This window comes from Ambystoma mexicanum, chromosome 12 (assembly GCF_040938575.1).
Source record: "Ambystoma mexicanum isolate Mex_15411 chromosome 12, UKY_AmexF1_1, whole genome shotgun sequence".
NCBI classification, from domain to species: domain Eukaryota; kingdom Metazoa; phylum Chordata; class Amphibia; order Caudata; family Ambystomatidae; genus Ambystoma; species Ambystoma mexicanum.
In genome coordinates, this window is record NC_090936.1 from 608,874,147 (window position 1) to 608,886,932 (window position 12,786).

At 43.3% G+C, this 12,786-nt stretch overlaps 1 protein-coding gene across 1 annotated transcript in view; it reads left to right on the forward strand.

The window, feature by feature from the left end:
* Positions 1-12,786, forward strand: part of CLP1 (cleavage factor polyribonucleotide kinase subunit 1) — a 98,885-nt gene that overhangs the window by 66,469 nt on the left and 19,630 nt on the right. Inside the window, exon 2 of the mRNA XM_069629024.1 lies at positions 7,566-8,180. Coding sequence (XP_069485125.1) covers positions 7,572-8,180 — 609 coding nt within the window. The 5' untranslated portion in view covers positions 7,566-7,571. The remainder of the gene's footprint in view (positions 1-7,565; positions 8,181-12,786) is intronic.

Sequence of the window (12,786 nt, forward strand, 5' to 3'; positions counted from 1 at the left end):
TTGCAGCAGGTGTCAACGGTACACGAGACACCCCTCCGCTGATAACTAAGTTGGGGAGAGACGCTTGTCTCCGTGGTACCAACCTTGATTCCAAAGAGCAGGAAAGCCAAGCTGTTGATCACAGCCTGTGAGTTGAGGGGAGAGCTGATAAAAAAACCAAACTCTGTTGAACGAAAAGTAGCAAATGGCTAATTGAACTGTGGAAGCATAAAGAGCTGTTGTTGCTAAAAGGGGGGAAAACCAGAAGGAAGAGTTGGGCACCACGTGGGTGCTCACTCAGGAAATCTCTGGGCGATTAGCCAATAGTTGAAACCATCAGTACCAGAAGGCCTTGGCAAAGGCAAAAAAGGGGGTCAAAGTGGTTATACAGAGGTCCAGTAAAATCCTCTGTCCAGTTGAGACTTTGACCGACAGAAGATTGTGAAACTAAGGGAAGTGAATCCTGCATCATAAGAACTGATTGAGAGCATGTGCGATTGACAAAGTTGGCAAGAGTGAACCCGAAGCAGACATTCTGATAAACAGGGGGCAAAGTCTAAAGTCCTGATATACAGTGTGTTGACTAGTGAAAACGGCCGAGGGATGTCAAGAGTAAACTGTTCAAAAAGACAGTAAGATTCATGAATATCACAGAAGAGATTGTTTTGAGAAGCCGTAGTGAACCCGGGTGAGGGAAGCTAATATTGAGAAGAGTCCGAGCCCGGAAGAGGGGGGACCCAGTGGTGGAAAAGGCATCACCCAATGTACATGTGAAAAGGAACTTTTTATTTATTGTTTTGGCTACGTCTGGTCCACGGAGGCAACAGACTTTTTGGTAAAAAAGAGACTTAACCATCGAGAGCCCTGATTGCTAAGAACGGAACTGTTGGCTCGTGCTGGGGAACCTCAAGCGTGTGCTGTGCTCCAAAATCCTAACTTGTCCCGTGCTGAAAATGTGAGGAAGGGAGACCCCATCTGCTGCTTGCCGGCTTATTATTTGACAACACTTCCTGCTTTCTTACGAACATCCCACACTTCTTTTTGTATTTAGCATAAGGATTGGAAATAGGTTTTTTAGGATAGGCCCTTTTATTTGACAGACACCCCTAGGACTGCCTTATTCTTTGATGGTTCAAGCTTGCTCCCATCTTAGATTTAGGTATCGATTAGGCGTTTTTCCAACCTAACTATACAGTTAATAAACAACCCTTGAACTGTGATCACTTGTGTCTGTCTTTACTGTTGCTACCATGAGTTCCTTACACCACCCTGACCAATGTCATAATCTATTCTCAAGGGATATGTAGATTGTATAATGTCTTTCTCGCTCTCTCTGAGACGAGGGTCCGAGTGGGCCAATATGGGTGCAGTCCATTTCCAGTTTACAACTGAAACCATTATCAAGGCTCAGTTTACTGAAAGCTGTTGCCACGAGATCCCTTCGTTAAGACCCTTTACATGAGTTCCAAGCCTATAAATCGAGTGCTGTTCTCTCATGACCAACCTATTTTGAATGTCCCTTCCCCGTGGTGGAGTAATTACTGTCCATTCTCCTGTTGGAAAACGCATGACATTGGAGCGTGTTCCTTCCTAGTCTGTATACAAAATGTATGTTCTACGATCCGTTTCCTCATAGGTCATGCCCACGTACTGTAGGTTGCAAGGGCAATTTATCAGGTAAATTATATTGGGTGTATTACAGTTTGTAAAATGTTTCTTTACCCAGGGTGTGTGCCAGCCTATGCCAATACTAGTACTCGTGATGTCTGTTACAGACAGAATAGGACCCCCAGGAACTATGTCCCAGAACCCATGGAAGTGCCCCATAGTGTTTGTGTGTCTTCTGTACGATTATTGCCTGAATATGAGCGTACCAAGGTGTTGCGCAAGTTCTTCTGTCATTTAATTGCAAACCTCCAATTGAACTGTACCCACATTCGGAATTGGCCACAGTTTCTTGTGTTTTTAAAAAACAATTTTTATCTGATTCCTCATGGGTGAATACACTGCAGTAATGTGTTGTTCTGATCTACCACTTGGATGCAAGTGTGACTGACCGCAGGATGTTTCATGCTCTCTTATAAACAAGCCTGAAAGGTTTCTTGAGATATCCTAATTTCTGTAGTTGGGTGGTCAATTTCTGGGCTTGAAGATCAAATTCTTCTAGGTCAGAACAGTTGCGCATGTGGCGGAAATATTGACTAAATAGTAACTCTGAATCAGAAAAAAAGGCAAGAGCCTGGAAAGTACCCAACAATGCAAAAGTACTTGTCTGGGGTTGCTCTTTGTATCGTAGGTCAAAGGAGATTTACTTGAATTTCAGGCTGCAGTGCACTGCTCTTGTTTGTTTGTTTGTTTGTTTGTTTATTTTATTTATATTGCGCACCTGACCCAGAGGTAATTGGGCGCTAGAGGATAGTAATGGTTACATGGCATAGTATAGACAGTTGTGTACATGAATACAGTTTGAGCATTCAAGGACAAATTACAGTGGTACATATATACATATTAACATTATACATAGGTCATAGCAGAAGTATAGGATGGATGACACATACTAGTTGTGCAGACCACCTAGCGGTCAATGGTATCAAGAGCTGTTATGTTCCGTTTTGTTGAGTATCCATGTGATAACATGGCTTCTGAATTTGTTGAAGGTTTGAATGGTCTGAATATTCTGAGGGAGAGTGTTCCAAAGCTGGGCGGCTAATACCAGGAAGCTAGAGCCTCCGCCTCTTTTTAGATTGTATCTGGGCACCGCCAGACATGGTATGTTGGATGATCTTGTGATTCTGTTGGATACCTTCCATGTGAATTTATCTGTGAGATGGGGGGGCTTGGTGGTTAAGCGCTTTGTGAGTGAGGCAGATAGTTTTTAGGTAAATTTTGTTATGTATAGAGAGCCACCTGTCGTGCTTTCTAGTTTCTGATATGTGCTCTCTTTTGGGAATATTCAACAATGCTCTGAGCGCGTTGTTTTGCATGATCTGGAGTTTATTTAAGATGGTTTTGTTTGCTCCTAGATAAAGGCTGTTGCAATAATCCAATCTAGATTGTATGAGCGCTCTCGCCAGAGTAAGGCAGCTGTTGGGGGATAGTAGATTTCTACCGGCTCTGAACAACTTGCCTGTGTAGGCTGTGGCCATGTTAATCTACTTACTTAGGTTAGACTGGGCATCGAGGTAGAAACCTAAAGTTTTTACATGTTTGGCAATGGGTATACTGTTCCCATCGATGATGATATTTGTGTAATGAGGACTTAATTTGAGATGGTTATTAGATGATCCGACTAGGAGTAATTCTGTCTTATCATCATTCAGGCATAGGCCATGTGTGGCCATCCATGCCTGAATGATGATGCAGACTTTGTTAATCCGCGCAACGTCTATATCATAGGTTCCTGAAAGGGGTAGGAGTATCTGGGTGTCATCCGCATAATTTGTGTAAGTGAAACCCAAACGGTCCAGTTTGTCAATAGTGGCTTTGTAAAAATGTTGTACAAAGTGGGCGGGACGCAGGATCCTTGAGGGACTCCGCAGGTGATGGGGATGGGGTCAGCAGCTGCTGAAGGTGAGAACACGTGCATAGTTTTGTTAGCGAGGATAGATTGGATCCAGGCAACTGCAGAACTGGAGAAGTGGGACCCTGAGGATAGGTGGTTACAAAGTATGGAGTGATCCACCAGATCAAAAGCCGCAGAGAGGTCAAGAAGAAGTAGGATGGCCATCTTTCCTTTGTCTTTTAGTTCATCGATCTGGCTTTTGAGGTCGACAAGTGCGGTTTCTGTTCCATGCTGGGGTCTGAAGCCAGATTGACGGGTACCGAGTAATTTGTGAGCTTCAAGATAATCTTGTATTTGCAAGTAGGCTATTTTGTCCAAAATTTTCAGTAGAAAGGGGACTGTTGTAATTGGTCTGTAGTTAGTGGGTATAGCCGGGTCAAGGGTCTGTTTTATTAATAGTGGTAAGACCCAAGACTGTTTGAGATAGCTAGGAACGGAGTTGTTAGAGAAGGAGGAGTTTACAAGTTTAGTAATGAATGGGGCAAGGTCTCTAGCTGCATCTTTTATAATCCGGGCTGGGCAGCTATTGCCCTTACAGTTAGATGGTTTAAGGGATGCAATGATTTTGTGGACTTCAGGAATGGTGACTTTTTTTAATGTGAAACCTGAGTTAACGTGGGGGGTAGAGGTAGGTGCTGGTGTAATGACTGTTAGTTGGGATCTTTTGTCGGCTATTTTGGTCTGCAGTCCTTTAATTTTATTGGAAAGGGCATTTTGAATGCTGGTGCATCAGGTTTTATCCTTAGTGCATGTATCTGGCGGTGGGTTGGGGTTCTCTAGTTCTCTTAGGATGTTGAATAATTCTTTAGTACTGGAGCTGGCTTGGGCTATTCTGTCGTCATAGGTTTCTTTTTTAGCCTGGATTATCTTATTTTTGTAGGTGGCAGTGATAATGGCAAGGTTAGTTTTGTTTTCGGGTGTAGGGGTTGATTTCCAACGTGATTCCCATTTTCTTTTTTCAGTACGGAGTGTTTTTAGCTCAGGAGTGAACCACGAATTAAGATGGGCTTTGGGTTTGCTTTTTCGTAGTTTTAGCGGGGCAATAGCATCAATGGCTTTAGTCATGGTCTCATTGTAGATGTTAGAGTGTTAGTATCATTGGTGTCTGGTAGGGCGTTGAGTAGGGGGGCTACCAAAGGAACTAGGGCATCTGCAGTGATACGTTTATTCCTTGTGAGGCAAGGGGGAGCAATGATGGGTATTTTCTTTTCCAGGTTTTTGATATGCAATTCAAAGGTGATAAGGTGGTGGTCTGGCCATACTAGTGGAGTCGGATCTAGTAGGGTGATGGTACAATTGAGAACCGCAACCCAGTCAAGTATCCTTCCTTTTTCGTGGGTAGGTTTGGTGCTAATTTGAGTATAGCCTTGTTCTAGTAGTGCAGAGGCTAGAGAGATGGCGTGTGGGTCGCTAGTGTCCTTGTAACCGAGGTTGAAATCTCCTAAAATGATATTTTGTGCTGTGGGTTTGGTGGTGTCGGCTGCAAGGGCTGTGATATCTTCTTCAAAGGACCCAAGGGTCCCGGAGGCCTGTAAATGATGTGTAGTGTGATAGTGCTGTTAGGTGAGGTTTGTAACTTAACTGAGAGGAGTTCACATGATGCTAGCGACGTAGGGGTGGCTGGTCCTATATTGAGAGTGGCTTTAAAGATGATCGCTATTCCTCCTCCGCGAGCCGTGGGTCTGTCTACACGGAGAATGGAGTAATTATCTGGGACGGCTAGGGCAATAGAAGGGCCTGCTGCCTCATGCAGCCAAGTTTCTGTCATTACAAGGAAGTCAAGGTTATTGTTCACAATAATGTCGGCAATCTCAGTTGCGTGTGCTACCAATGACCTGACATTCAGTAATGCTCCCTTAATGGGCTTTGTTTGTGGGTCCTTCATTGGTAGACTGGGGCTAATATCCCCTAGGTTGTTCAGTGGGGCTGTACACCTTTTCTTATTGCGCCTTCAATTATTTTCAGTGCATCCAGGGCGATCTGAGCGTATGAGTTTATGGGTATATTCTACTGCTGAGTGCCTGCTGGATGGTAGTCTGCTGGTTAGTCTCTCGTTACGCTTAGAGATGTCAGGAGGGGAGGCGGTTGAGACTATAGGCACAGGGGGCAACTTATCATGTGTAGTGCACATAGTGGAGGTTGGATGTAGTTTGGTTGTGATTGGTGTGGGAAAAGGGGGTAGTGTGGGAAGGAATGGTGTGGGGCAGGGGATAGGGTGGTGACGAGGACATCTCAGTCTACCTAACCCTTCATCAAACTTAATGTAATGACCTCTAGTGCAGGGGGTTGCAGATGGTATAATGCAGAATGGGAACATAGTTAAAGTTAGCAGTGTCTGCATTCTATTATGATAATGGGCAACTTTAGCGTGAGCTTATTGATACTAGGTAATTAGCAAGGCACAAGTGTACTGCAACCTAGATTCGAAATTTGGCAGATGGGGCATAATCAACATGCAGTCGGCCTACCATTGATGGCAGTAAGGCGCTAAGCACAAGTATACCGCTGGGTTAGACTAGGCTAAAGTGCACGGAGTAGGTGCAAAATCGGGTGAGGCTTGATGAACATTAGTTTGGGCTAATTCAAAAGCATAAACGGGGCACACCTAGAATCAAATTTAGCAATGGGAGCCAGAATGGCGCTAAATCAAAAGCATAAACAGGGCAGATGAGCAGGATCAGATGGATATGCTAATTGGTTTCCTCTTGTATGGTATTGAGAGCTTGATTGAGGACCCGGTGAGAGTGGTGAAGCCTCTCGAACAAGTAATCTTAGATTTTGTTCTTTCCCCATAGGCTTCCCACATTGTTGTACAGTCCCCATGTTTACCAAAGCAAAACGAAACAAACTGCTACTTGTATATGATGGTTTAACTGGATTTTTCGGGATCAAAGACTTAGTGCTATGGGTTCAGGAATAGAATTGGAGGAATACTAGCTAACTACCAGACTCTAGCAGCACGAATAAGTGTTAAAGGAAATTCCTCTAGAAAACTAAGTAATAATGCAGTAAATGTCAAGAGATCAACACAAAATATATCCCTTTTCTAATGACGACCCATAGTGCATAACGAACTCTGAACCAGTAGTGGAAGACTTGTACATGTATGCTGTGAAGGACAGATTCACAATTAATAAAAGTAGTTCAGATCTAACCCATGTAATAACTATTTCCACCAATGTTGAAAAGGTGCTGTACAACTGAAAAAGCTTTCGGTTAGCATAACTAGCCAATATGAGAGGCTACTGCCACCACTGAAAGAAATTGAGAAAGATTTCATTTCCAGAAATGGAAGCGGTTATACAGCCATTAAGAGGACCATATTTCCGATGCTTATTTTTAGACTTCATTGTACAAATCCCCAAAGGGATCTTGAAAGACTGGAGTAGTGTATTTGTATTCATTATCGCAATACAAAAAGTCAAGAATGGAAGCACACCTTCAATCTCTTGGCAACTGCAGCCCGCCACCAAAAACATTGGCTATTCATGGATCATGCAGCGGCGGTGGCGGGAAACCTCTTTCTGGTCTTTGTTTTTTGGAATCCATTGCACTCCTCAGTCTATATCGAATCTCATGCAACATCCCACTACTGAAAATGTCACTCTCTCTCTGAAACGAGTGTTTCGTACGTTTTGCCCCTTTGCCCCGGATTATATATTTTAACCATGACTTTAATCTGGCTGTAGGATGGAAGATGGAAGGGTGCAGTAGGATTTGCCACATATTTTGAGGGGGTCAAAGACGGAATCTTTCCATCAATGTAAAAACGATTTTTCCATTTAGGACGTGCATATGCTCGATTTATCTTCAGACACACCGATATACATGGTCCAAAATGACAAACCATCATTTTGCCTGTGTGAACTACCCTTTCACTGATGGTTCTGGGGGGCAAGAAGTAGATTTCTCCATGGGAGATGTGAATATCACCACATAAATGTGTATATTGGGTTACATGCGTTTTAGGAGCTATTCCTAGGAATAATTGTAGTGTTCTATCACTTCTCTTGTGCTCTTACAGTGTGACATGGCGGAGGAGCCGAATGAGGAGAGGGGTCTGGCAGCCGTGAAGTTTGAGCTGGAGAAGGAGACTGAGCTGCGCTTTGAGGTGGATGCTGCACAGTCTGTTCAGCTGGAGCTGCTCTCTGGCATGGCAGAAATCTACGGCACCGAGTTGACCCGCAACAAGCGCTTCATCTTCGACGCTGGCTGCAAAGTGGCTGTCTTCACCTGGCATGGCTGCACTGTCCAGTTGAGTGGTGAGCCAGAGGTGGCCTACATCTCCAAGGACACACCCATGCTCCTCTACCTGAACACCCACACTGCCCTGGAGCAGATGCGCAGGCTGGCAGAGAAGGAGGATGAGCGTGGGCCTCGTGTCATGGTGGTTGGCCCCACTGATGTTGGCAAGTCTACAGTCTGCCGGCTGTTGCTCAACTATGCTGTGCGGGTGGGGCGACGTCCTACCTACGTGGAGCTGGATGTGGGGCAGGGCAGCGTCTCGATCCCTGGCACCATGGGTGCCTTGTACATTGAGCGTCCTGCTGATGTAGAGGAAGGATTCTCTGTGCAGGCACCACTGGTCTACCACTTCGGCTCCACCACCCCCGGCACCAACATCAAGCTCTATAACAAGGTGAGCAACACTCGTACTCTGCTGGGGTAGGTGCTTCCCGGCAGTCTTATTAGTGTGGGAAGTCCGTATCTGTTAGTTTCCAATCCCTCTTGGTGTGTCTGTCACTAATTTATCTGTTCATCTCCTTATTATTTTTTTTTTCAGTTCAATCTAAGACTGCCTTCCAATGAAAGGCTGGAGAGTGGCTAACTATTACTCTGGAAGTAAATTGTGCTATGTGCAAACAATATGGGCCCAACTTATTTCTTTCCTATGTGTTTCTTGTTCTCAATTACTTTGTTTTCTACTCTTGCAATCCCCAGTTTTATGCATTTTGCCTTTCTTGTTAGACTCACCTTCCACTATCTCCGACCCGGTCTGTCTTTTACCTTATCCGCCAAAAGTATTTCTAGAGCATTTATATCGAGTGTGGTCATTTCTGGTATTTATTTGATTCTGGATAGCAGCTCCTTCCAATATATTTGTGATCTGGGGACAGCACCTATGAAGAAGCATCAACAGAACATTCCGAATTCTTTAGTGAAGTTCAATAGTTTCTTTTACTATAATGGGGTGGGTTGAGGTTCACTCCTGTCTGGTGTAAGGCAATCCAAAAATACTTGTGCTAAGTGGATAGGATAGCTCAGCGGCAGCGTGCGCGTCTTGGAAGCAAGACGACACAAAGCAGCAACAGGTTCGATCCCCGGGTCCGCGCTTAGAAACCTCCGGGTGTTTAAGCGCGTTATAAATACGTAACTAAGACAAAAAAACACAATTACGCAACTAAGAAAAACAATTCCTGTAACAGCGCCTCGATGCCTGCGGGCTGTGTGAGCGCTTTATAAATGTAAATAAATAAATAAATAAATAAATAGTCAGTAATGATTAACTGTGAACAGTGCAAGTGAGTATCTGTCCTGTTGGTGTCTTGATTGTTTGCCTAAGAGCAGGGTTCCGGCCAGCGAGCACAGTCAGTCATCCAGAATCCTGCTACTGTCATTCACCATGAGCCTCAAAATATCTTTTGAGACGGTATGGCTGTTCGACTTGTTGGCCATGCTACTATGTAGCCTCTGTGGTGGGTGGATGTAGGGCTGTTGTATCAGGGGGTGCCCCAGAGTGGCAAATTGTGGAGCATACTCACTACACTCTTACTTCCTAACTGCTCTCTATATGCGGTGCAACATCACCCTCTGAAATTAGGAGACATGAAGACCTGGGATTCAAATATGTGCTCTGGGCAATCCCTTATACCTCCACCAATTAGCACATCCTTGTTCCCCTGAGTCTATCTTAGTCCTAACAGAGGGCCACACAGCATGCCTATGCCACACACGCAGTAAATTGCCTTGATTACCACATTGCCTATAGCGTAATGGGAAGCTAACTGGGCAAATCTTACTTGGTCTACAGGGGTCCATGTACCATCGTGGATAGAACGTATATATTTTCTTTGCGGTGCACCTGGATAATCAAGGGAGTTTAAAATTAAGACTTGATGAGCAGGAGCTAAAACTAGCTCCTGGATGTTGGGCATCGCCAAGCAAGCAGGAGCTACCGCTGGGGAACCCAAGAATGAGTGAACTGCGCACTGCAAATGTAACTTTAGATTTGTCTTGTAGATGTGTCCTCATTCTCCTTTATTTACGTTCTCAAACACTCAGGTAATGTCCCATCATCTGCATATTTGGAAGGCACCAGTTGATCCAGGGAGCCAAAAGTAGCTCAAGAAATCTGTTGGTTTTAAGGTAACCATGCTTGCTTCGGGCAGATGCAAGAGCTAAATAGCTCCCATCAATTTCAAACCCTGTATCCGGGCGGGAGGGTGCAACAATTCAAGTAGCAAACTATTAGCCACTATAAAGTCACCTGCCACCTCAATGCTGAAGATACACACAGCACTCAGTTTCTTACTCGCCATGAGTCAAAAGACTTGTTAGTGGCGAGTGTAAATGTTGCAACATGCTGCAATTTAGATTTTTTATTTTTACATTTTTAAAGTGGTCACACAGCCCACGGGCATCGAGGTGCTGTTACAGGATTTTATTTATTTATTTTATTTGTTTTTTTAGTTGCATATTTATACTGCGCTTAAAAACCCATAGGTTTCTAAGCGCGGACCCGGGGATCGAACCTGTGTTGCTTCGTGTCGTCTAGCTGCCAAGGCGCACACGTTGCCGCTGAGCTATCCTCATTTTTGCTCAATCTGCTTGATTGGACTATTATAATTGATTTCAATGTATTTTATAATTTATGTTGGTGTTTTTATGTACATTTGAGAGTACAAAATAAATTCTTAATGTGATAAAACCTTGTTGTGGAGGAAAGATATACTAACTAGTATTAATAAAAGGTTAATCAACTTGTCGCCAACCTATTAAACAAAAAAGATATTTGGACGAAGACAGGGGTAGTCTGCTTTCCTCCCAAAAACTTTTAAATTTATATGCATATTTACAAATCTGCTGCAGAGTTTCTTAGAATAATTTGGTCCCCAACGCCTCCTCCATTTCCACTTGTATTTTAGATTGTTATTCCATTAGTCTATCACAGTGTGCGCATCACCACCATAGTGGCAGTAAAGTGCCAAGCCTTGTCCATGTAGAAGTGAATAATGGCCCGGCATAGGGCGCCGGCCTTACTCTGGTCTTTGGGGTGAAAGGTGGCAGCCTCAAGGAGAGCAGGAAAGGGGGAGAGTGTGAAGTCAGGTGCCTCTTATACCTGTTAAACAGTTTGTGTATATAGACTTTTCTTTTTATATCCTGCTTCTTCAGTTCATATCTGTTTCAGGCTAGCCAATTTTTGAGAGAGCCTTCCTAGTTAATTATTGTTGCCACCATGTGGTAAAATAGATGGCTGTTGAGAAGATAGTTAAAAGAAGCAGTAGATTTTGTTTATGGCTTAATGGTCCAGGTCACGTTTAATTGAACGCATCAATGTAGTGGGAGACTGCATTTCAAATGGCAAGTTTTGACGCTGGGTTTTGGAAAAATTTTAATATTTAACATGTTTTATATTTGTTAATAAATTATGACCTATTGTTAGCTAGGGGTGTTACGGTATTAGTTTTATGACGGTACAATAACCTTCTTGCCAAATGACGGTATATCATGGTTATCGCGATATAGCAGGTGGAGTTAACTAATCTAACAAATATTTTCTAAAAGGTCATAAATTGTCAGATTTATCATCACAAACAAAACCAGGCACCCAGTGGCAGAATTGGGCTTTTCAACATACTTTCCACTGAAATGCCACCCCTTGATTCCACCAAACACAAACACACGTGTGGAGAGGAGGGGGGTGGGGGCGAGCCCTGCTGCGACTGGCAAAGCAAACTGAATAGCTTTTCTTAAGTGGTCATTTAGGCTTTTAGCTCCCCCACTGGCTACTGGTGAAGATGAACATGTTGCCATCTCGATAACCTGCATGTCACAGATCAAAGGAGTCTGATGGTAGTATACGCTTGTGCGCATGCACACGCACTCTATCTTTACGTTACAGCCTTTAGTTTACTTGCGGGCCAAAAGGTGTTCAGTAATCACAGACATGTTACCCTTTGGTATGGCAACAAGGAATACCCACAGAGATGAGTACATTTCGCAGTGTGACTTATATGTACATTCAATGATAGAACCAGGGAAATCCCCATTTTCATATGTTTATAAAACATTATCCATTATAAATATATAAACCCCAAAGCCTCCAACCCAAAGTAAACCATTTTCCTTCTTGGCACTGTATTTATTCTTCCTATTGCTAACATATTGATTTTGTGTCAGGCACGTGTGGTTTATGGAATGGCATTAAAAACTGCTCCAACTGAAACTACTTGGCAGACGGCACATCCAACAGTGCAAGACCACGCAGCACTTGCTTACTTCAGCCTTTCCAAATTAGATTGAAAAGCAACAGTATACCGGTATAAACAATGTGACGGTTATTATTGTTCAATTAAGTGGTTCACGGTATCTTTAACGGTATGCCTTAATACCGTTACATCCCTATTGTTAGCACTAATTATTAGGTTACCAGTTACTTTGTATTGAAGCCTTTTCTTCTATTGTATGCCACTGCCTACTGTGTCTCCAAACACTGTGGCACAGACAAGTTATCCTCTCACGAAGCCGAAAATACTACTGCTTTACGCCAACAATACTTATTCTGCAGTTCAAAACGCTATATCACACCACAGGAATTTGTTAATGCATGTTCTGACACATTAAGCCTCAGATGCTATTTGGAAGACAGTCTTAAACTCCAGGATAACTTCTGTGTCTACGGATAGTGACCACAGCTCTTTTTACACTGTGGTAACATGGGCTTGCTGTTACCCAATTAATAGACCAAACTTAAGCAACACAGGATCATGCTGACTAATATGTTATAGATTGCTAAACCTTCCTCTCCAAATCCACAGTTGAAATGTACTACCAGGAACACAAACCTCACAACTAAGAATTAATCCATCTTAAGATTCAAATGTTTTGTGTAATTTATTTAAGGTCATCCATAATTTTTCTATGTGCATGCTCCTAAAACACAGATATAACTTTTGATGACCCAGCTCAGCTTAAAACTCTTCATTCTTATTAATCCAAATAATTATTATAGACCACTTCTGTAC